The 22,872-nt window shown below is 43.7% G+C and overlaps 1 protein-coding gene across 1 annotated transcript in view; it reads right to left on the minus strand.

Moving 5' to 3' along the window:
• Col22a1 (collagen type XXII alpha 1 chain) overlaps positions 1-22,872 on the minus strand; it is a 208,664-nt gene that overhangs the window by 122,098 nt on the left and 63,694 nt on the right. Inside the window, exons 16-22 of the mRNA XM_032890864.1 lie at positions 20,993-21,046; positions 19,692-19,736; positions 15,367-15,411; positions 14,967-14,996; positions 14,677-14,730; positions 10,648-10,701; positions 196-249 (exon numbers count right to left, since the gene is read on the minus strand). Coding sequence (XP_032746755.1) covers positions 196-249; positions 10,648-10,701; positions 14,677-14,730; positions 14,967-14,996; positions 15,367-15,411; positions 19,692-19,736; positions 20,993-21,046 — 336 coding nt within the window. The remainder of the gene's footprint in view (positions 1-195; positions 250-10,647; positions 10,702-14,676; positions 14,731-14,966; positions 14,997-15,366; positions 15,412-19,691; positions 19,737-20,992; positions 21,047-22,872) is intronic.

Below are 22,872 nucleotides of genomic sequence, written 5' to 3' on the forward strand. Positions count from 1 at the left end.
TTCTGTGTTGTTGTTGTTGTTGCTAAATTTTTTCATTTGTTTGCTTTTTCAGGAAAATGGATGTAACTGGTTGTCATTCCTTTTAGTTCTCTGATGACAACTACCAAGATGCCTGTTGAAAGCTAAGAACTGCTACCAGGCCATTGAGTGAGAGGAAACAGCACTCCTATGGGGAAACTAGAAGGCAGTTCTTACCTGTGGTCCCACTGATCCAGGGGTTCCTGGTGGACCTGCTTCACCTTTCTTCCCCTGAGTACAGAAGAGAAGCCAAAGTTAACAGTGAAGCATCATCCCACAAAGCCCGAGGCATAGTGTCTCTCAGGAAAATCCTGTCTCAATAACTGGAGTTCACTGCTTAATGGGTTACATCCCCAGGAGCACCCCACAGAGGTCTGGTGTAGGAACAAATAGGGCTCCTGTTTGGGGCTCCAAGAGGTCAGCTTCTTCCCCTCTATCTTTAAGTAAGATTAAAGATAACACATGGCCCAACATTCCCAAAGCAGAGCAAACAAGAATATTGTTTATTGTGTGTATGTTTTGCTGTTGCTATACATACAAATATATTGAAAGTATCTTTTCATGAAATATATTCCGATCATGGTTTACCATTCTCCAACTCTTCCCAGATCCTCCTCACCCTCTCTCATACCCAACTCCATGATCTTGAAGCCCCTGGGTCTGTTGGCCTCCTAGGTCTGCCAAACGTGCCTGATAGTGATCAATCTCCTAGGGAAACTGTATGAACAGACATGAATCTCTCTCCCTCTCTCCTAACTCCTCACCACCTCTTCCAGTCTTCAGAATGATTGCACGGTAGCTACTGCCTTCATGAGCCTTGCTTTCCAACAGTAGTTTCCCTGAGCTGCATCTTACAAGAGGACTGAGGGTATCTCTGCCCCACCTTGTCCAGTCACATAGTGGTCACTCTATTTATGTATGTAATCCTCCACCTGTGGATAAGCAGGTCACTGAGTCTGTTTGCCTCCTTCTGTGGTATGGATCTGCGCAGTGAATGTACTGCATCTTTGTTGAGCTCATCAGGGCAACCAACCAGGTTAGACCCAATGCGTGACATGTACATGCATAGCAGGTTTTGTCTTTCCCAAGACCCGGGCATGGTTCCTTATCTTTGCCTCTTAGCTTCTTCTGCCCTTTGCTCCCTCCTACCCTCCTTTTCCTTGCTGTCATCCTTCCTTCCGTCTTCCTCTTTTCTTCCCTCCTCCTCCCATGCTTCTTCTCTTCCTCTTCTTCCCAGACCACATGAGCACTTAAGGCCCTTCTTGGCAGTGGGACATCCCCACACGCTGCGTGTAACCGAGGCATAAAACTGGGGGATGCAAAGAAAGAAATCACAGAGCCCCCAAGAGTCTGAGTGTCCTGGATGGAGCAGAGCCATCCATGGAGTCCAGGGTGGAAAACAACCACGGGGTTTGTTTACCATGTGCAGGAACTGAGGCACACAAGCGGTCTGAAGACAGAGTGAGGTTTGTCAAGTCCCACCCGCATGCTCCCATACTCCATCCCACCTGAGCATCAGATCACCCCTAGATCACTGCAGAATCCCCACATACATAGCTTCCTTCACTGCTTTTCCCCTTATCGTCATAAGACATCCACTATATTCCTTCTGCCCAAACATCACAATGTTTCTTAACTCAGACCGACATTTCTATGTCCCTAGACTGCCCTTCATGACCCCATTCCTGCACTTTTGTCTCATTTCTGTGGGCCTTCCTCCACATCCAAACATTATGGCTTCACCCCTCTGCTTTGAACAAGACCCCAATGCTTTTCTGTCAGGTGTTCCTCCTACATAAAAAGTGGCTTCTCCAGAGACCCATTTGGTCTCTGCTCAAAGACTCTCTCACCTGTCTCTCTCCTTGGAAAAGACCTGCAAACAGCACTGTCTCCACTGGCTGTGTCCCCTCACCCTGCAGGACATCCCTTAGTTTCTGTTACCACCAATATTCCATTGATTTCTGTGTTTATTTACTGCCTCTCTGCCCTATTAGGACACAAACCATTCAGAAGCAGGTGCTGGTTCTGGTTTTATTTGCTATCTACTTTGAGGGCCCAGAACAGTACCTGTCACATGGTAGATGCTTGGTATATATTTGTGGGCTGAATAAGTTGCATTTTAGGTGGATGTGAGCCACCTGCAAAGACACTAGCAGTAGGGGAAACAGTGTGCATTTAAGGTAAATGATATCAAAAAGATGGAAAGATTCTGTGTGGCAATTTTTTATCCAGTCATGACCCTAGAGAACTTGACCTGCAGGGTTGCCTGGGATGATACCAAAATTGAGTTTCTTGACACTTATTGGGTAAAATCAAAGTGTAGTCACAGAGACCTTCAAAAGCAAGCCATGCCTTAGATTCACCTGGTCTCACCTTGCATCAGATCCTGCTCTGGTAACAGTGTACATTAAGAGGATGATCGTGAAGAGAGACCATTCCCTTTCCTCCTCAGAGTAGAAAACAGACACCTTGAATATTCTACCTGAACAGATGTCCCTCCTCTTTCCCCTGGTTATCTCACAGAAAGTTGCTGGTTATTTACAAGATTAATTCAGGACCAATACAGCATCATCTCCCTGTTGAAAGGAATGAAACACTGAATGGGTTCTGGGAGGAAGGACAGAGGACAAGGAAGGATGTGAAAACCTGGCTGTTGGTTGAAAAGAATACCTCAGCGTGATTTCTACCCCCTTTCCTATACAGGGTGGGGAAGGAAGCAAGAAGCATGAGTTCCCCTCACAGACTGGAGACTGTGAAGTCTCTGCTTCCTCAGCAGGCCAGGATTACTTCAGAGGGATGACAAGACCCTCTGATGAAAATGAGCTATGTAGTAGCTGTGAGATCAGGAAGAGCCCCCTTGCCTGGATGTGAAATACAACAATCTACTATGGCAGACAAATGTAGTGGTTTGAAAGAGAAATGTCCCCCACAGGCTCAAATATTTGAACACATGGTGCCCAGTTGGTGATGCTGCCTGTCTGAGATGGAGGCTGCAATATTGCTGGAGGCTAGCTTTGCATGTCTATAGCCTCAGGCTAATCCTGACCTCTTCTCTACTGTAGTACTGAGCTTCCTGCTCCTGCCACCACACCTGCCCTTGGCTGTCATGCTATCCCCGCCATGATGGACTTTCAGTGCTCTGGAGCCATGAGCCTAAGTAAACTCTTCTCTAAGTTTCCCTGGTCATCGTGTTTTATCACAGCCTCAGAAAATGAATATAAGACATGATGGCACATAAGAAACTTTTAGCAAGAAAAGAGGAAGGCAAAGAAGCCTACCAACTAAAGCAAATGTCCCTAACAGTAGGTTTTCAGTACAGAGGTAAAAGTCTAGATTATGACCAGGGATCAGAGAAGGCCATGAATTGTGTTCTCAAACTAGCATCATGAAGCTGCCTCTCTCCTGCAAAGAACAGCATCTTCATCATAACATTTGGGGGTAGCCACACTGTGGTCAGCTGTGTCCCCTAAGGACATGCTGCTGACGTCCCAGCACCCATAGCCACCAGGTGCCTCCCAGAGATCTCTTACTCCTTCCCTTGTGGCAGAGATCATCTCCTCTAGCACTCGCTGGGGCATTTGTACAGCGAGTCAATCCTGCTAAGGGAAAAGAAACTGAATCTAAGCTTCGCACCTCTAAAACAGCAGAGGCTCTACAACAGGTATAAGACACACTGGAGCTGTTTGACCTGAAGATCCCATACCCAGACATCCTACCCTCTTTTCTAACAGCATCCAGTAACAACACTCCTGGCTGAGTTTTATAAAACTGTTCTGGGCCCTCAAGGTAGAGACCAAATAAAACCAGAATCAGCTGGGAGGTGTATCACAGCTCTAACGCCCCCTTAGGCCTTCGAGACCATAGCCACACTTCTGTCTCTGTTATAACTCCTCTCCATTTCAACTTGACAAAAATCACAGCCTGGGGCAACGCCACTTCTTCCAGGAAGACCCCAACAATAATGAGAATTATAGGCAAAATGGGGAAACACATTGGAGACAAACATTCCCTACTATCATCCACAAATGAACGAGTTAGCATCTCAAGCGCTAGGCACAAAGCCCCAGGCAGCTGTGTTAGCTTCAGCTGAAGCCAGGGAGCAGCTGCTGTGCACTTCCTGAATTTGACAGGTTCTTCTGGAATAAAGAGTGATTTTACTAACAGTAGTCTGCTTCCTGAAATTTTAATTTTCTTCTTTTTCAAACTGCAGCCCAGCACAATATCTGGATAAGTATTCGTAATTTATCACAAGGGCAGATTTTTCAAGTGATTATGGATTATGGATGCCAAAATGTTAGCAAAACTGCTATTTCCAGGGCAGCATGTCTGCCCATGGAGAGAGGAGAGGCAGATAAATTCCAAACAGCAGCAAACCTAGCTAGGATGTGTTAACACAGCCACTGGCAGGGCCATTACCATACAAAAGGCTTTGGCTGTGCCTGTCAGCTAATGTGTGCCTTATGGTCTTTTGCTCAGCTCTTTTCCATGCCTCCAAATGTCTACAGCGATCATTTTCCACTGTTTGGATCTGAAACCTGGTGTTCTGGGACTACTTAGAATGTCCTAACAAAACCCTGGCTCCTGGCCCTGGAATGAATCAAACAGTAGCCTGTGGCCCAAACACTGCTCCCATCTGTGGTCCAGTAGGAAGTTTTAACAATGGAAAGTGGAACAAATGCCACCCAAACTGCCACTGACAAAAGCCTGCCATGTTTCTCTATGAAATCTGACAGAAGTCAGAGCTGGTGTGCCAATCCTTAGACAGTGCCAAGGGAAACAGATTAAAGGGCTACACATCTGGGGTACCACACAGGATGTACCTGATTGGATAGTAAGAGCCCTGGGTCTCTCTACAAAGAGCCCACAGCTGGGAAAACAGCTCAAGGTTTTGATCTCTTGAATGGTGACAATGACAATAAGGCTCAGGTTGAGAAGGGGGTGGAGTCAGGCAGACTGGCTCTGATCAACCCCACTGCCAAGTCTGACTGATGCCGGGACTCTAACACATTTCTTCTTGGCTCTTGTCTTGGATCCCTAGTTTGTTAACTGAGACTAAGCTTCCATACCCCATAGTACTTTGTGAAAAACTAAATGACAAACATGAAAGGCAAGTTGGGATGGGGAGTCGGCTCAGTGGGTAAAATATTTCATGAGAATGAAAGCCTGAGTCTGAGCACCAGTAAATTAGCACTAATGGAAAGAGACAGACTCCGGGAGCTCGTGGACATTACAGTGTACCCACTGTATCTAATACAATCAAGGAGCCTTGTCGCAAATACTATTGTGGGGAAATATATTCAGTGGAAAGAAAATGCCTAATATTGACCTCTGGCCTGCACACACATATAAACGACTATGCGCACAGGCAGAGAAAAAATTGCAAAGATACAGTCCTGCCAACTATTTGTTTCTACCTCCTATTGGCTCTACGCCTGCAAAGATGAATGCCATTTGAAGAGTGTGCCCTTCTGACACTGGTAAATAGGAAACAACATGGGCAATACAGGGAGCCTCTGTCTTGGGGGAGAAAGAGAGCCTGAAATCTGAGAGGGTCATCTCTTTAGTTCTCATTAACTGGTGAGAGGAAGCCAGTAGATATTAAAATAACCCAAAGGGCTGAAAAAGGTTGCTGTGAACTTGTGCAAAGAACAGAGATCAGGAGGAGTTTGGGAAGGGAACTGGCTTCTCGCTGGGTTTCCAGGATTCAGTATTCCAAATTTTATACTTAGCTGAATTTCTTAATAGATTTTTGTCTTGTCAAGACAAGATCCCGCTAGGACTCAGCAGGAAAGAGCTACGTGACACCCAAATTCTCTCCTCCCATACTGGACATTTTCATGTCCAACGTTCATACCCAGGTGACCAGATACCAGTCCTGGGTCCCGTCTTTCTCCACACCACAGTCACGTGTGTGCACAGAGACCTGATTCTACACTTGATTCGTTTTCTCTGGCTCACAAATTATCTAAGACATTACCAATGTCATTATACACTTCTGTATATTCCAAAGCACTCTATTGGATACATTTTCACACATATATAAACTTGTGTTTTATAGATGTGAAAGGCTAATAGTGCAGATACAAAACTAAGAAGAAAAGTTCTCACTCTTGTGGTTTTACATCCTACTGGTGAGAAGACAAGCTTTCATCAAGAATGGTGTCATCAAGGTCCTGATGGGACAGGTGTCTGGGGTGGACAATACACTTTTTTTTGTGAGGGTTGGGGGTGGGACAGTGAGACTCCTGGAAGCCTAGAATGTGCAAGTGCTATAGGTTGGCTCTGGCTCTCCACTATAATGTTCCAGACTCAGATACAACTGCTTGGGTCCTATCTCCAGCCGACAATGGTTCCTGCCTCCTCCTTACCTTCTAGATCAGGCAAATGGGTAGGCTATGGCAAAGTGCACCATATCTCCCTCCACCCTAAGCAAGCACTCCTTATCTATCGTGCTGTAACAAGGGAACGGGCATCTCTGCAGCCTGGATACTGATCCTCTGCCTTCACCATGCCATTGGCCAAAGCATCAACTTTGTTTAAAATGAATGCATTTACCTTGTAAAATATTCTGCTGTCTGCCTATGGCTAATCTCTAAAGAAACGAGCCTAACTTCCTTCCCCTACCTGACATTTTAGTCTGTCTCCATTGACAGGTCTCTATGCCTGGTTTTGAAAATCTGTTCCATTCCTTCACGGAGCCTGAGTATGCATCCTGACATTTAGGAGTGCTTCTTGATGCTTCTTCAATGGAACTCAATGGGGAGGAAATGACAAGTGGCAAGCAAGAGAAGCAGAGATACAACTTTTGAGGAAGTCATCCTGTCTCAGGATTCCTGACTCAGCCAGGGACTAATGTCACAGGAAGCCGCTTCTGAGTCCACCACATCTCAATTAGCTGCTTCTCTTTTCTGTTTTGTTGCAGGCATTAAACTCAAACAACGTTCACAGGCTGGAACACAGCCAGAAATGGTGAGCAATTCCAGACTATCAGAGGGGCACTAGCCACACTCTCGTTTCTTCCAGTGCACCCTGTAGCAATGTCTTACTTATGGCTTCCCTCTGCTAGACCACGGACCTTCTGGAACCACCTTCTGCCTATTACCTACTCTTCTCCCTGCCCAGCCTGTGAACGGGCATCAGCAACCTCTGTGGCCTCCATGTCTCCAGCTCTGGGCTGAGTTCCCATCTTATCAATCGGTCATCAGGGGGTCCCTGACTGATGGTCTCCCTTCTCCTGATAATTTTTCCCGAACCCAAATGGATGGGTTGGGAATGAGAGTCTGGCTCCTGACTGTGGTATCAAACATCACAATGAGCGAATGCAGTCAGGCACAGAGAAGTCAGAACATGCTGAGCACTGGGGTAAATATTTGATGAAATTTCAAACAGATTTGGTTGGATAATGGTATTATGGTTCAGTCTCTCATGAAATCCTTTATCTTTTGGAGACAGTGTGCTGAAATATTCATATACAAATTCTGGGACTAAGAATTGCTTTCAACTCAAGCCCGGTGGTGGGCAGACTGAGTGTTGATATAAATAAAACAGACTTTTCGATGACTTCATAAATGTTGAAGTGGATATGGGGATATAGAGGTTCACTTAGCTATTCTTTCAACATTTGCATATTTTCCCATAATAGAACCAACATAGTGGAGGCAACACGTACTGTTCCACACTTGATGCAAAATGAAAGCCACAGCCCTTCAGTAGCCTACAGGGCTAAAAACCTGTCCTCAGGTTCTCTTACTTTATATCCCCTGCTAGACCCTTGCTGGCTCTGAGGATCCTTTGCCTGGATATGCCAAGCAGCCCCTGGCCCAGGGCCCCAGCTAAGGCTGATCATGTCCTTTCCACAGCTGTCAGCCTGGCTGGCCGCCTCACTGCCTGAGAGCCTGCTCAAACCCACCATTCTCTTTGGGACCTTTCTGCATCACCTGCTCAAACACTAACAGCTGTGTCTGCATTCCTGCGCCTGCCAGGATATCAGCAGCGTGAGGGCAGTTACCCTCGGTAGACCATTACGACGGACAGTCGATGATGAAGAAACATTTGTTGAAATGATGGACTTAGAGTAGAAGGAAATGGAGGAAGATATAAGGCTAGGGTAGGATGAAGGGAAAAGACCAAAAGAGCAAGGAAAAGATGTGGAAAGGGGAATGGAAGGAGCAAAGTCCCCAGTATAGTTTCAGCAGGGCTGGAACTGGAGGCCATGACTGGGGCTCTTGGTGGTTTTGACTGATTCATGCCCAAACTAGAGAAGTGTAGATGACGCTGCTGGATGTGATCAGTGCACAGACGTCATAGCTCTATGAACACTTCCTGTGTCCTGTAACCATCTTCAGCATCCCACTAACTACAAGGCTGTCCCATACAGCACTGCTCCCACATCACTCCCTGGAAGCCCAGCAGCTCTAAGCTGGGCTTCCCTTCTCTTCTGAATATCTCATCATCTTTATCCATCTCCCCAGAGACCTGATCAAGCTTAGCTTTAGGGGACTTTGAACATTAGACTGCAGAGCCCTACATCTTCTGGGCAGGTTCTGAGATAGATAGCAGAATAGGACAATGTGTGGAAACCTATGGTACACCGAGAGATTGAGCAAAAGGCAGGCAAGCTTTGGAGAAGTATGTGGTCCTGGGCAGATATACCTGAAGGGCCATTGAGCAACTGCATTCTTCAAAGGTCTGACCTTGATTTACAGAAGCCACTGCCAGGTCCGGCACACAGTTGGGGCTTGCTACATTCATGTCTCATTGCACTCGGGTCGCAGCTCTACCCTATCCTCTCCATCTTTTTGCTTCCCTTGAGTCTCTTTGTCCTGTTCACTAAATCACAAAAATGATATATGTGCTCAGTTCCCAAGTCCCTTAATCTATGTTAAGACTGAACTAAGCCAAGCTCATTTTTATATGCGATTGAGGTAGCTCACAGAGTTTAAGTGCTACTCAGCAAGGCAGCAGCCAATTTGGGAAGCACACACAGTAGGTTGCAGGAAATCCTAGGCAATAAAGTATGGGCCTGATCAGCAAGATGTTCCTTCCCCACTCAGTGAGTAAAGGAAAGATGCAAATAGAAACTGTTCATAGTCATCTATATGTAAAGAGTTCTGTGTATCATTCTAATATTATCTCGGGGAAAGCAGCACTGCAGAATTTCAATGATACTGGTGCATAAATATTAAGTATATATAACATGTAAACATGGTTGCCTTCTCTTAAATTGTATGTGAACATGTTCAGAGAATAAGATCCCCAACACTGCGACAATTTGCTTCCTATTCTGAGTTTCCTTTCCCTCAGCAATTCAGACTTCATGAAGCTTCACCACTACAGTAAGAAAGCAACAGGCTTACAAAAGCCAGGTGGCATACAATGGTCACATAACATGGATGTCAAGCCCACGTACTTGTTTCAAAACCTAGGCTCCTTCTACTACAGAGGAAAAAGCAATATGGGGACTGCTTCATTTGGCTGACAGGGGAAACTGAAACAGGCTATGGCTGAGTATCCTGAATGTGACTCTCTTTGTCTCACACCCATAGTCCCTTGGACACATCTTTCAACATCTTCCCTGGATTTTACAGCGTTTGAGAGTTCACCAGTAGACAACTATAGCTAGAGTCTGTTAAATGACAAGGGCCACACAGGATTTCAGGATGAACGATATGGAGTGTTGTGGGCCCAGCTCTCTCAGTTAATCCATAGCATGCATATAGAACCTTCCTCCAAAGGAGATACACGATCTTCAGGCTAAACAGAACATTAAAGTAGGGGAGGGAATGCCTCTGCCAACCCAGGAGTCAATAGCTCCATTGCAAACCTGCAGATTAGAGAAGCTTGCTGCTCCAGGAGCTGCCTGCCTCACTATTGGATTTATTTAACCTGTGGAGAGCTCCATATGGGAACAAGAAAAGAGAGCACAAGCTTCAGAGTTAGATTCCAGTAGATGTGCACGCATTCTACTAAAGACTGGGGACACGGAGCTGAACCTGAGTCCTGGCCCAGTTTGCCATGAAGCATCTAGCAGAGTATCTGGTGTGCATACATTTCTTTAGCCCTCCTACCAAAGCCTGTTACATTACTCCAGGTATGCAAAGCTTTACACAGGACAGCTACTAAATTAAACTAAACTTAATTATGTCAAATTTATTACCATGAGATAAAATGTTCAATAACAATATAGATCTTTAAATTAAAGTTGTAACACATTGGCAGATCGCAGTCTTTTCTCTTATACTTTACTCCAAACTAAATTCCCTCATCATCTCCTGTGAGAAGTTATGGCTACTACTTGCCTGGGTCAACTGCTTATCCCTGAATTACATACCCTAGTTGGCTTCTTGCTTTTAGGAATTCTGATTTCTTAGGGGCATGTGTGTCCTTCTGTGCCAGACATAGAGCCAATCACAGACTCGTCTCCATGTTTCCAAGGCCCAGATCGAGGCAGAGAAAAGGTGGATTCTCAACCAGATTAATGAACTGAGCCCAGTCTTTCAGGTTTTAATATTCACAAGTTCCTGAGGCTGAAGAAGCTGGATAGGGAGACTCGAGTCCTCTGTCAGATGACGTGCATTGGAGGCCAGTGTGGGAGGGTGGCTCATCAGAAAGGGAACACACTTTACTTACTCGGAGACCTTGAGGCCCTGCGGGTCCATCTCTGCCTTCTGGACCAATCAAACCCTTTGGCAAAAGAAAAAAGGAGAGAATGTTATATGTGAACTTCCATGGCATATGCTCACCCCTCTCACTCTCATTGGACAGGGACATGGAGATTGCATCCAAATAGGAAACTATAGGATCAGAAGGGAAGCAGCAATCCATGATCTTCCATCTACCCTAAAATATACAGATATGGGCTTTAAAACACGGTAAACCAGGAAGACATGAGCAGTGTCACATCCTTTGCAGAAGAGTGTGGCAGGAATGGCTTGGCTAATGTAGCAGTTTGCATAAAGCACACAGAGAAGAATCACCTAAACCAGTGTGTAACTCTTAAGTATGTCCACTCTTTCCATATTGCTGCCTCAGAAGGAATTAGCTTGGGTTTTCTGACTCCTGGGATACAAACAAACAAACAAAAACCCAAAACAAAACAAAACAAAAAACCAAAGTATTGAAGTTAGTACAAACAGAGCTAAAAAGATGGCACCATTGTTAAGAGCATTTATTGATCTTGCAAAGGCTGTAGGCTCAGATCCCATGACCCACATGGTGGCTGACAACCATCCATAGCATAAGTTAAAGGGGATTCTAATCTTTCTTCGGACCTCCAGAGGCACCAGTCATACATGTAGTGCACGTACATGCATGCGGACAAAACACCCACCCATATGTAGTAAAAATAAATTAAAAAAAATAAAGTTGGTGCAAATAAAATTATCTCGGAAAGGTACATGTCAATTAGAGAGGGAATGTTGAAGGCTCTGAATGCTGTGTGACCTCTGAGGTGGGGGTCAGCAGACACTGTCAAAGCCTAATCATGTCTTCTATACAGTGGAGATGGTGTATTCATCTGCTATGCAATTGAGATGATCACATAAAGAGTGGATGGACCCTCAGGTCTCAACACTGCATCATAATTGTTCAGAACACATGAGACACTCAACTCAAGCTCTGTCACCACATCCTGCTGAATTTTGTACAGAAATGTCTTTCTTGAACTTCTTTCCTTATCTCAAATGAACAGCATCACATAGGCACAATCCCTAGGGTCCAATGTTGCATGACTCTTTGGTGACCGATCCATATTTAGAGCCATGCTCCTTGCTTTCTATACTACTATGTAAATAGTAAAGGGAATTCATCCATGACATAGTAGGAATGGCATGCACAAACGCTCCTTCTTCATAAGGAGTGGCTTATGCCATGCATTGGTAAGATTATCAGAACCTGCTTCATCCTAGGGAAGGAGGAATGTTGCCAGCATTCGGATGCAGAGTATCATGTGCTATTCCCAGGATATATTTTCCTCTCCCTGAGGTTGCTGAGGTTCAAAAACTCAAAACTTTTCTATTCTCCACCGAAGTCATTAAAACCAGCTTCCCAGTATTGCTCAACTTAATGAATATTTAAGAAGCACTGGATCTGTGGATGGGCTCTGAGATAGATGCCACTGGGGATTCAAAAGAAGGACTCAGGTTGAAATCCATGTAGGCTTAGCAAATCTCCAAGAGCACTGATTTGTACATCAGCCTGTTTAACCCACAGCATGATTATGTAATGAATGACAACAATGATAATTTTCAAGTTAGAGATAAATCATTTGAGTACTGAAGTCACAGGGTACTGTTAGCAAATTTTGAAAGGATACCATAGGTTATGTGATTAAGGCCTTTGGCTTCTAATTGTGAGTGCCTTCCATGCCACCCTGCTCTTTATCCACTCTAGTCATGTCCCTCTATAATATTCTCCTGAGTCTTCACTTGCAGGGACATCTCTCCACAAGTACACATTAAATCCCTATCAGTATAAACCTTGCGGATTTCAATATGGGGGAAAATATTGATCCTAGCCTTAAGAAGTTTGCTTCAAGCATAGCAATAAAATGACTCCTAAGAGCATATTTCTACACCAGCTGATCAGAGCACTTTTCAACGTTCATCAGAGAAACTTCTAGCAATAGATGGGAGTTAACTGGAGAATACAGACTTTGTTGAGCACTCAGTCCTAAAAGGGATGCCTTTATCAAATCCTGTCTCCCAAGACTTAGAGATCTATGTGGAAGGGGAGGCAGGGAGATTATAAAAGTCAGAGATAGTGGAAGACTCCAAAGAAATAGTGTCTTAAAGACACAACAGGACTGATACACACATGACTCACAGACACTGTGAGAGCACACACAACACCTGAACAGGTTGAACACAGGTAAAATCCCAGCACTAAGAAAGGAAGTGGACACAAAGCTACACCTCCAAGATTCTATTTGCAATTGTCACCTTCTGGGAAATGCAAAATCAGTTTTCCCCAATGCACTATCACTGGGTATATCAACCATAATCCAGTGTAGGCCCCATGCCCAGGAGTACTTCTCAAGCACAAAGAGACTTCATTTGGGTATAAGTGTGTGTGAGTGCTTGCTCAGTTTGCTTGTTTGTGTGATTTTTGTTTCATTTGGTATCTTGTTTTGCCATTGATTTTTAAAAACATCTTTAGTTTGCTTGTCTCTATTTTTTTCTTTCATTTTTTTGTTCTTTATTGAGAGAGAGAGAATAAAGTTAGATGACTAGGAAGAATCCCAGGAAGAGTTGCAGAAGGGAAAAGAACATGATCAAAATATACTGATGAAAACAAAGGTAATAAAAATGAAGAGAGAAGGTAAAACACACACATACACACACACACACACACACACACACACACACACACACGCACGCACGCACAGACACACAGAGAGAGAAATGTAACTTTTAAAAAAACATTGTATAAAAAATTTTTAAAAATCAAAGAAGTTTAGTTCTAGAATTGTGTTTTCTTTTAACAGCCTTTATCTGGGTATTTCCTGAACTCTGACTAAAGTACTTGCATTATTAATGCCTTGTATTGTACAAAGTCCTACTCTTGAGTGACAAGAGTGTACCGCACAGGACACCATCTTCAGTACCTTGGACAGTTCCCCCAACAGCTGTTAAGGTGGAGCATAACAAAGCTTCAAGGCCCTCCCCATTATACACTTCATGATGAAGAGCACCTAGGCTACATAGACAGACACCCAGTTCGATTTTTTGTTTTGCTTTTTAATAGCTTTTCAAGCCAGCCAATTACCATCACACGAATTACTTCACTGTGGCAGATAAGTATAGAAATTCATTGTTTTCCAATCATGGATCTACATTCTATATTTACATCCACACAGAACCTAATTCTCTCAAAGATTACAGAAGATATCTATTGTCCCAAAAGTTTTGATGCTAATTTGTTCTAATTACACTGAAATCAAACACTATCTAGGTTTCTTTAATTTTCTACCATCGCTGTGCCCTAATAATGAACAGAGCCTAAAGCTTAGTGTGAATCAATTTAGAGATGCAGTTCCTTCATTTCCCTCAATAAAATACAGTGATGTAAAAGACTCAGAATGATGTTGCCTAGAAGTATAACTTTAACCCCCAACCCTGAGAGAACTCACTATTTCAAATGACCCCTATGGAGTTCACTGCATTTTCATTAATTATCCTTAGAAACTGAATGTTCACCATAAATGGTCACAGGGAACCTTCATGTCCTCCTCACAAATGGTTATTTTTCACATCATTAGGTCCCTAACGGAGGCAGAAATTAATGGCTGTATGCACAGAGCCTCCACACAGTCAAAGCTAATTGGAGGGGTGGAGAAAGCAGATATGCATGAAGTGGTTCAATCGACATTTAAGCGCCTGATCTGAACAGAAACTGACACACCAAGAGTCCCTGATCATGGCCTGCTTGGGAGAAGGGGGTCTCAATACAGGCTGCATGTCATCTGTACTTGATCCTGTACCAGCAGCAATGCCACCTACCTATAGTTTACTGTCCTGTGGAGAATGGTGATAACCATGGTACCTACCTGAGTGATAACATGGCTTCTGAAATAATTCTCTATCCAGCAACAGGATAGACTATACGTTTCCAGACCTATAGGTTATTAGGCATACCCACCATTAAGGAGTAGTGACTTACAGGTGCTCCTGGAGGCCCAGGTAGGCCTTGGTGACCTCTTGGTCCAGGGGCTCCCTGAGAAGACAAGCAACAGGCATTAATCACTATATTCCTCTCTACCTGATCAGGGACACCACCACCCATGGCCCTTCGCTGACAAGAACTTATTTCCCAGAAGGCACCTCAGGCATGCAGGCATCTGATTCCCAGGTAGAAGACAACTGGACATATCCCTGGCCCAACCCCCACAGCTGTGGCCTTTCTTCTGCTACAGCTTGAATCCCCAAAATGGAAAGACCCATTCTACATACCTGCTCTCCCTTCAGGCCCTCTCTCTGCACCTGAGAGACAAACAAGATTAGCAAAACTATCATCAGGCCAGTAATGAGCCACCCTCAGTTCCATTTCAGGTATCCAGTCCCACATGCCACAATAATTTCTGACTCTTCTCAAGTAGAACCCAATGTTTGGTGTTGAATGTTCTATTTGCTTAAAGGTTTTAACAGCAAACATTGAGAACACATAATAGTGGGGTTCATGGTAGCCTTTTCATGCATGCATATAACAACCCCTGATTCCTCCCTCAGCAAACCACTAACTGCCTATAGATCCTGTCATCAAATGAGTTCTCTATGTTTAGAGGTCAGTACTCTTCCAGTGACCCAGTTCCATGATCTTAGGAGTGCATGGGTCCCACTAACAGTGACTCACCACAGAGCCTGGCACACCAGGGGGTCCGGCAGGCCCCACATCTCCCTGCAGAGAGACAGAAAGCACATCAATAGTTATTGCTGCCACATTCTCCTTTTTGCCTTTTCCCTGGCTTTTGCTTATCCTGAGAACCAAGAAGATCTTCTCTGCATTCCATCACACATATCAGCATCGTGCTTAGACATCCTCCTACTTTGGAGTGTTCTAGAAGAACAACCAATTCTAGTGGAAGATGTGAGATTTTTTTTTATTTTCTCTTATCAATGTTCAGTTCTAACTGGCTGTTCTGTGAGATTTGTCATATCTACACACTGCTTTATAAATAGCACTGGGCCACCATTCTTGGGATACCAGGTGTAGAAGGCTCTTTGTTGGACACAGAACGAGCAGAAATTTCCACCTTTGCAGTTCATGGTTTAGCACATGGTCAGCATTTCATCAAACATCTACCAAATGAGTATAAAGAAAATGCTGTAAGAATTCCTGTGCATTTTCAATGTTACCAGACAGTCATGTTCCATGTCTTCCCCTCCTTCATGTGCAGCTCACATGGGCTATGGTGGCTCTGCTTCTGTCCAGGCCATGAACTGCAACTTAGTTCTACATGAGATGTATCTGTCAATTATTGTAACACAAAACCCTGGATTCCATGACTCCAGTGCCCAATGGCTAAGGCAAGGACACTGCATTTAGATAACACCCCTAGCAGGAACACTTTTCTCTTGGGTCAATCAGGATTTATTGAGACAGGATGTCTAGCTTAACACAGAGCTTACCGCTTTGGTTATCGTTCTTAATCAGTTTTCCTGGGGATCTCCCATTTCTGACTTTTCCATCTATCAAGTACCAGGATTACAGGCAGGGCACCATACCAGTCTATTTCTTAATTTAAACAGCATTACAGTGCTTTATCCACTGAGATCTTCCCTGACTCTCCAACTGCTGTTTTCTATGTCAAAAGGCTTACATAAAACAAAACAGGAAACCTGCAATTTTATAAGCAAATTTTAAATTTACATTTAAAAAAGTCTAATACACAGCTTCCCTTGCTGTGCATATATTTATTTGTCTCTCACTGTAATAATTGAGTTCTGCCTGACAGAAGCCTTAACTTTCTCTGAGTTACCACACAAGGGACATATACAACACACACACACACACACACACACACACACACACACACACACACACAAACACACACACACACACACACACACACACACACCCCCCTCTGCATTCCCATCGTGCATTTAATATTCTATAATCTGTCTAGGCACCTTCATAACAAGTACTCATGAACATACATGTCCCATTTAATCAAGCTCTGGCTCAAATAATTTAATCTGTATTTCTCTATAGATATTTAACTTCTCTGAGCTGGTTCTATTTACTCTATACCTCCACAAGCTTTATTTATACTTTGGCAACATATTATTGGCCAATGAAACACCATGACAAAACCAACTTGACAAGGCAAAGATTTATCCCGCTTACTCTTTATACCATAGACCCTTATCAAAAGGAAATCAAGGCAGGAATTGATGCAAAAGCCATAGAGGAGTATTGCTTACTAGCTCATTTCTTAGACCTCACAGCCTGCTTATGACACCCAGGACCACCACCCAGAGGTTAGTAACACCCACAATGAGCTGGTCCCTCTCATGTCAATCATGAAATGTCCCATAGGCATGTCCACAGTTCAATCTGATAGAGGCATTTTCTCAACTGCGCTTCCCTCTTCCTAAATAACCCTAGCTTGTATGGGGTTGACAAAAAACTATAGAATAGTATGTAGCTATACTGTGATGTTGTGTGGATGAGGCACACACATATGGACAGGCAACATTATAGACAGCAGAAAAATGAATCTGTGGCTCATTATGAGAAGGCATCGCTTGTCATTAACATGACTAAACAAAAACAAGTGCAAATAAAGTCATGAAATAAATCATTACAAGTTTAATCACTTGCAGGTCATAATGAGATAAAGTCTCTTGGTATATTCATTTTTCACTGAGCAAAATAATATCCTAGTAGCTATCCATAAGAATTATGTAAATATAACCAATAGTTATTGAACAGTTTCTATTGACCATGCCGTTTTCCAAGAACCTAATATAGATGAAGTTTTTCTCTGAGTTAACATTTTTTTCTATCTTAGAGATGCAGGAACTGAAGCATAGAAATATGAATTGCTCAAAAAATTTAATAATGAATATATTCAAATCTTTTCTAGGGTCATATTTTCAATTATATGAAATGACCTTTGTTTTAATGGTTGATTTAGCTGCTGAGAAAACTAACCCCTAGGATGACCCCCATAGTCTAGTATTGGTACACAATGCAGGAATCTTCACAGTATAGTGATCTCTAAGTGCCCAATTTTAAGTACAGAAGGATGCCATTGTAATTTCCACATTGAGATTCTAAGAAGGGCTGTGGCTTCTACTGGGTAGTTTGTCATTTCTCTTAACTCAAGCCATGGGCTCTGGGAAGCAACCTCCACTGTGAACACTGTTATGGAGAAGCTACATAGCCCCAAAGCACCGAGGAACTGGATGACCACCAAGGACTGACAACATAAGGAACAAGGGCTCTGATCCCTAGGGCACTCTTAAAATAACCACGCCCTACTTCCAGAGTCCTCCAGAGTTGGGATAACATGTGTCCCTAGATTATTGCACTGAAATACCATGAAATCTTGAAGGCTTTCTGATAAGCTACAGAGGTTTGGGGTAATTTGTTATATACCAATGGCTAACTAACACACTACAGATGGTCTAGTTCAGTTTTCAACACAACCTAACATGCTCTGATGTGTATTATTGTGCATCTTATATGGTCATGTAGATTTAAGAAAATCTATTGTGGGGTTTTTAGGCAAGATAGTATTTCTTTAGTCCCTGTCTTTTATCTGTAAAAAGAATGTCCCAATGGTTCCAATGTCTTTTTCAATGGCTGTGAGACAGCAAATGTCTATAAAATCTTAGATTCTCTCTCTCTCATAATGAGAGGCACCAGACCATGTGAGCCTGGCTAATTTGTAATTATCTCTAGGAATGCCCCAAGTAATGTGGTGACTTGTGACACAGACAGTCCACCTTTGTATTTCCCACAAGAAGCAATAACTCATCATTCCCCCAAATATGAAAGAATAAACTAAATCTTCAAATAATGCAACAGGAAGACTTAGGATACAATCAACACACACACATACATACACACACACACACACACACACACACACACACACACACACACACACACACACACACACACACATGAAACAAGCATCATTCTTTGGTCTTACTGACCTGAACAAGTAACTTATTTTAGGATTTTACATCCCTGCAGGAGTGTATAAAAATCCTAAGACTGGAATAATACAGCAATGCAAATCGCAACTGGAATTTAAGCCAGCAGGGGAGAAAAGTTAACTCAGCTAGAAATGAAGTCGAGGTGTGCAAGAGGGAAACATAACATTCTCCAGCCCTGTCCCTCTGTAGAGGCTTTTGCTGTTAATTTCTATTGGCTCACTGCACACCACAGGTGCTTCTGCAAAGCATTCAAGGAAATGTCTTCTTTTACTTTAACTATTTGCGGGAAACCCATTTGTCCCAAGATGACCATCATCTGCCGCCTCCTGCTAGTCACTCTGAGAAGCAGAGATGCGAGGTTGCTCTGATCCAACCACCCCCAGCCTCCCTGTACACTTCCATGTGGGCCGCTGTCTCATTTCTTCTAAATTCCTCTAGGCTTCGGTAAGAAGATCATCTATGGTTCTCCCCCAAGTCCACCTCATCCTTCCTGCTGTGAAACCTAACGCACACCCACTCCCTTCACTTCTACTCTGACTAGAATGCCTGGCATTCATCTTCATTGACACCTCACATCCTAGGAAGATCCTTGCTTGCCCTTTTGATTAAGATGCAAAATTCTAAGTACCACATTCATTAAACTAAGCCCTGCTGAAAGCACTCCAGTGAGAAGGGATATGGTGAGTAGAGATTTCAGAAATGACCCAAAACATTTGTACAACTGTTAGGAAGAGAGAAACAAAGGAACGAGTACAAAGAAGTACAAAGATGTTTTTATGATTATTATTTTTATTTATTCATAGCATTCCTGAGTCCAAAGAGCATTTTAAATAACCAAAGATTTTAGTTTATGTGGATATCGTGCAGTTTTTCTATTTCAGGATTATTTTTAATGGGCATTTATTCTTGAGTTTGGAAAACAATTCGAGAAAACAATTCAAGCTTCTACTGTGTGCACCCTCTCCCTAGAGCTCAGTGTGCCCATCCCCCAGGTTCTGGCTTGCTTACCTTCTCTCCCTGCAGTCCTGCCACACCAGGAGGTCCAGGTCTTCCCTGGAGGAAAGAAAGCGAAGGTGGGTTATGACAGGCTCCAGGGATGTACAGAGATGAGTATAGAAGTGGGGATGAGGCCTTCAAGGAAGTGTAACCTGAAAAGCTGGGTTCTCCTCACGAACCCAGGTCCCTGATACCAGCTTCCCAGCTAGTTTCCTTTCCTGCTAGGAAGTTTTTCCTTTGGCAATCTAAATTTATCATCACCATGTTTCCATTTCTGGAATCAAGCTGGTATTGCAACTGGACATCACAGTTGGAAAGGTACACAAGGCTACATTTTGCATAAAGATAGGAGGAGCAGAGAGAGGAACTCACATAGGCAGAAGCATGAAGAACCCAGATTTGCCTTGAACCAGAGGGCAGAGGGCAGAGTCTGATGGAATCCTTTGGAAATACTGGTCCCTGGTAGTCTCAAAACTGAGAAGAGTCTGCCTATACTTAGGCCATGACTAGAAAATCGCCTTGGGGAAACTGGTACCTAAAGAGGTAGCATGTGAGATGTCAAAGGCACACACTGCTCCTCATGTCCTTGCAGCGGTTCCTCCTGCAGCTACAAAGGAAGGGATTTGCCCCTTATGCTTCTGTGTTATGCTCCTCAGAAAATGGAAGGACTTGCCAAAGAGCTGGATGAGCTGTGGCTACCCACCAGGAGATAGAATGCAAGGGGAATTTACTGTAAGCCACAGGAATGTGGCCATCTGTCCCCAGCACTCACACTTCCTTCTGAAGGAAGCCACCAGTCTGCATTTTCCAATTTGGCCTTCCAGAACCAAAGCCATAGATGTACTTTTTCATGATCAATCCTTGGGTCCATGACAATACAGTCATGATTTCTTCATGGATTTCATAGTTCCATCTCCTTCCCATATCAATACATCCTACATCAGCCCTGTCTCCTTCATCTGCATCAATGCATCTTGCTGGGATCAATTCATTCTATATGCTGAGCACTGGGGCTACTTCTAATTGTTTCCCAAAGGTGTGTGGCAGGCACTACCCCTGTATGCTCATCCCTCTGAGTATGCACACCATCCAAGGGCTTTACCCTATGACAAGATATCTTATCACCCAGGGTACAATGGATGCAAAACAGTGGGATTGTTGGAATCCCTGCGGTGTTGGAGTTTACAGAACCAACACAGTTGATGTCTTTGGATTTATACTACTGTTGCTCCCAATGAGCAGGAAAGAAGCTGAGGTTTGCACAGAGGTTCACTCATTCCTGTACCAAGGATCATGGCTCAGCTCCCACCTACCTGCTCTCCAGTCTCTCCAGGCTTCCCAGGGAATCCATCCAGTCCTCGCTCCCCCTGGCAAAGAAGGAAAATGAAGAATGAACAAATAGTGACCAGGAAACGGTGTCTTCTTTTGGTCATTGTCACAGAAAGGAAGGGCAGCTTTAGGCCCTGAATGTTTAAGCATGTTCAGATCCTTCTCTCCATCAGGCTCCTCCACAGAAAAGAGAGCTAAGCACATCACACTGGACAACTCTAGAATAGATGTTATTGGGATCAAAGTACAGAGGTGAAACTCCAGAGAAACTATCATATCTCTCTCCCCATCACATGAATCTTTATGTGAGTAAAAGAAATAGATACATGGTGTTTGTAGCAAAGTTGACAAAATCCCAACTCATCCAGCAAGTGTGAGCATCCAACAGGCTCTTGGCCTGAGGAATAGACCGAAGAATTGACCTCTGGCCAACAGCAACAAATGCCCAGCCATCTATCTAATCTCCATCCCATCTGCTCACGTTCATATGCAGTTGATTTGAATCTCTTACTCCGTATAGTACCTTGGACAAGCAACATCCTTGTAGTTTGTGGGTAATAATTCCTCCCCTCCCACAAAGATAGATCATTGAGATGCACCATCCTTCTCTCTTCCTTTAGCTGGAGTCCATGGAAGTCAGTGTGTTCCATATGAGTAAACTACTGCTTTGTATCCTCACTTAGAGTCACCACCCAGAAGGGATGTGAGGGATCAGGTGAAAGAATAGAGTAGACACTCCAGTAGGGCTATCAGTGCTAATGTTAGATGCCCCTTGAGATTCCTCAGCTGGATTGCTTCATTCTTTCCCACATCCACCTGCTTTTCTTTCTGATGGTTGCCCAGATCCCTTAGGGCTCAGCTTCAATTACTTCCTTGACCTCTCCACCTAATTAGATGCCCTATTCTGCTCCAGAGTACACTCATTCTCCCTGCCTCATCTCCCCTAATTTGATTTGCATTTATTATTCTATCTACAGTTTGTTCCATTCTCCACATCATTCTGTCCCTCCGGTCCAACCCAGAATCTCATGTTATAGCATCAGGTGACAGTGACTGAGCCACAGAAACACATGCAAAAATATTACTTTGGACTCTTCTGTTTCCCTATGACTTTATTTTCCAAATCTTTGTTTCTTTATTTTGTTTTTTCTTTTGTTTTGTTTCCCTAAGCATGGGCTTCTCCTTCCTTTAAGGAGTTGTCTTTGGACATGTGGGTGAAGATTGCTGTCAGTCACTGAACTGTCTGAGGAGATCAACTACCTCTATGATTCTAGAGCAAGTAGGGCTTTCCCCAGGAGAAGGTTACCCTATTCCTTTTCCCTCTGAGGACTGTCGGCTACCTGGGGGATGCTCTTCTTCCTAGGGAACGAACTTCTCGTTCTCCTAGGGAATGATGCTTCTCCTGTCTGTGTGTAATAGGTACAGCAGAACTGCCCAACAGTTTCCCAAGTGCTATACCTGCACCTATCACCTGCAGCTACCCTAGTGCCCTCCTCCCCAGACCCATTGAACTCTGGAGTTGTGCCAACAAGCCAGCTTTCTTATCGCATGGTTTTTAATTTCCTTTCATCTATACTCAGGCAAATAAAACCACCTCAGGTGTTTTCTATCTTCTAGAAATTATTTAGCATGTCTTGAACACTGAGTTCTACTTTGAAATACTATGTGGTAATTCTTATAGAATGCCCCCTTATCATAAGAAGCTCTTCTGGCCATGGAAATGAGTGGTGTCTGCATTTTCCTCTCTGCCTAAAGGTTCCTAATCTGTTATTATGCCTTAGTTCTTTCCTATCCCTTGTCATGTTTGCAGTCCTGAGCACAGACAAATTAGAGAGCCAAGACTCAGAGTTTAGAAGCTATTTGA

Source organism: Rattus rattus, chromosome 1, assembly GCF_011064425.1.
Source record: "Rattus rattus isolate New Zealand chromosome 1, Rrattus_CSIRO_v1, whole genome shotgun sequence".
Taxonomy (NCBI): Eukaryota; Metazoa; Chordata; class Mammalia; order Rodentia; family Muridae; genus Rattus; species Rattus rattus.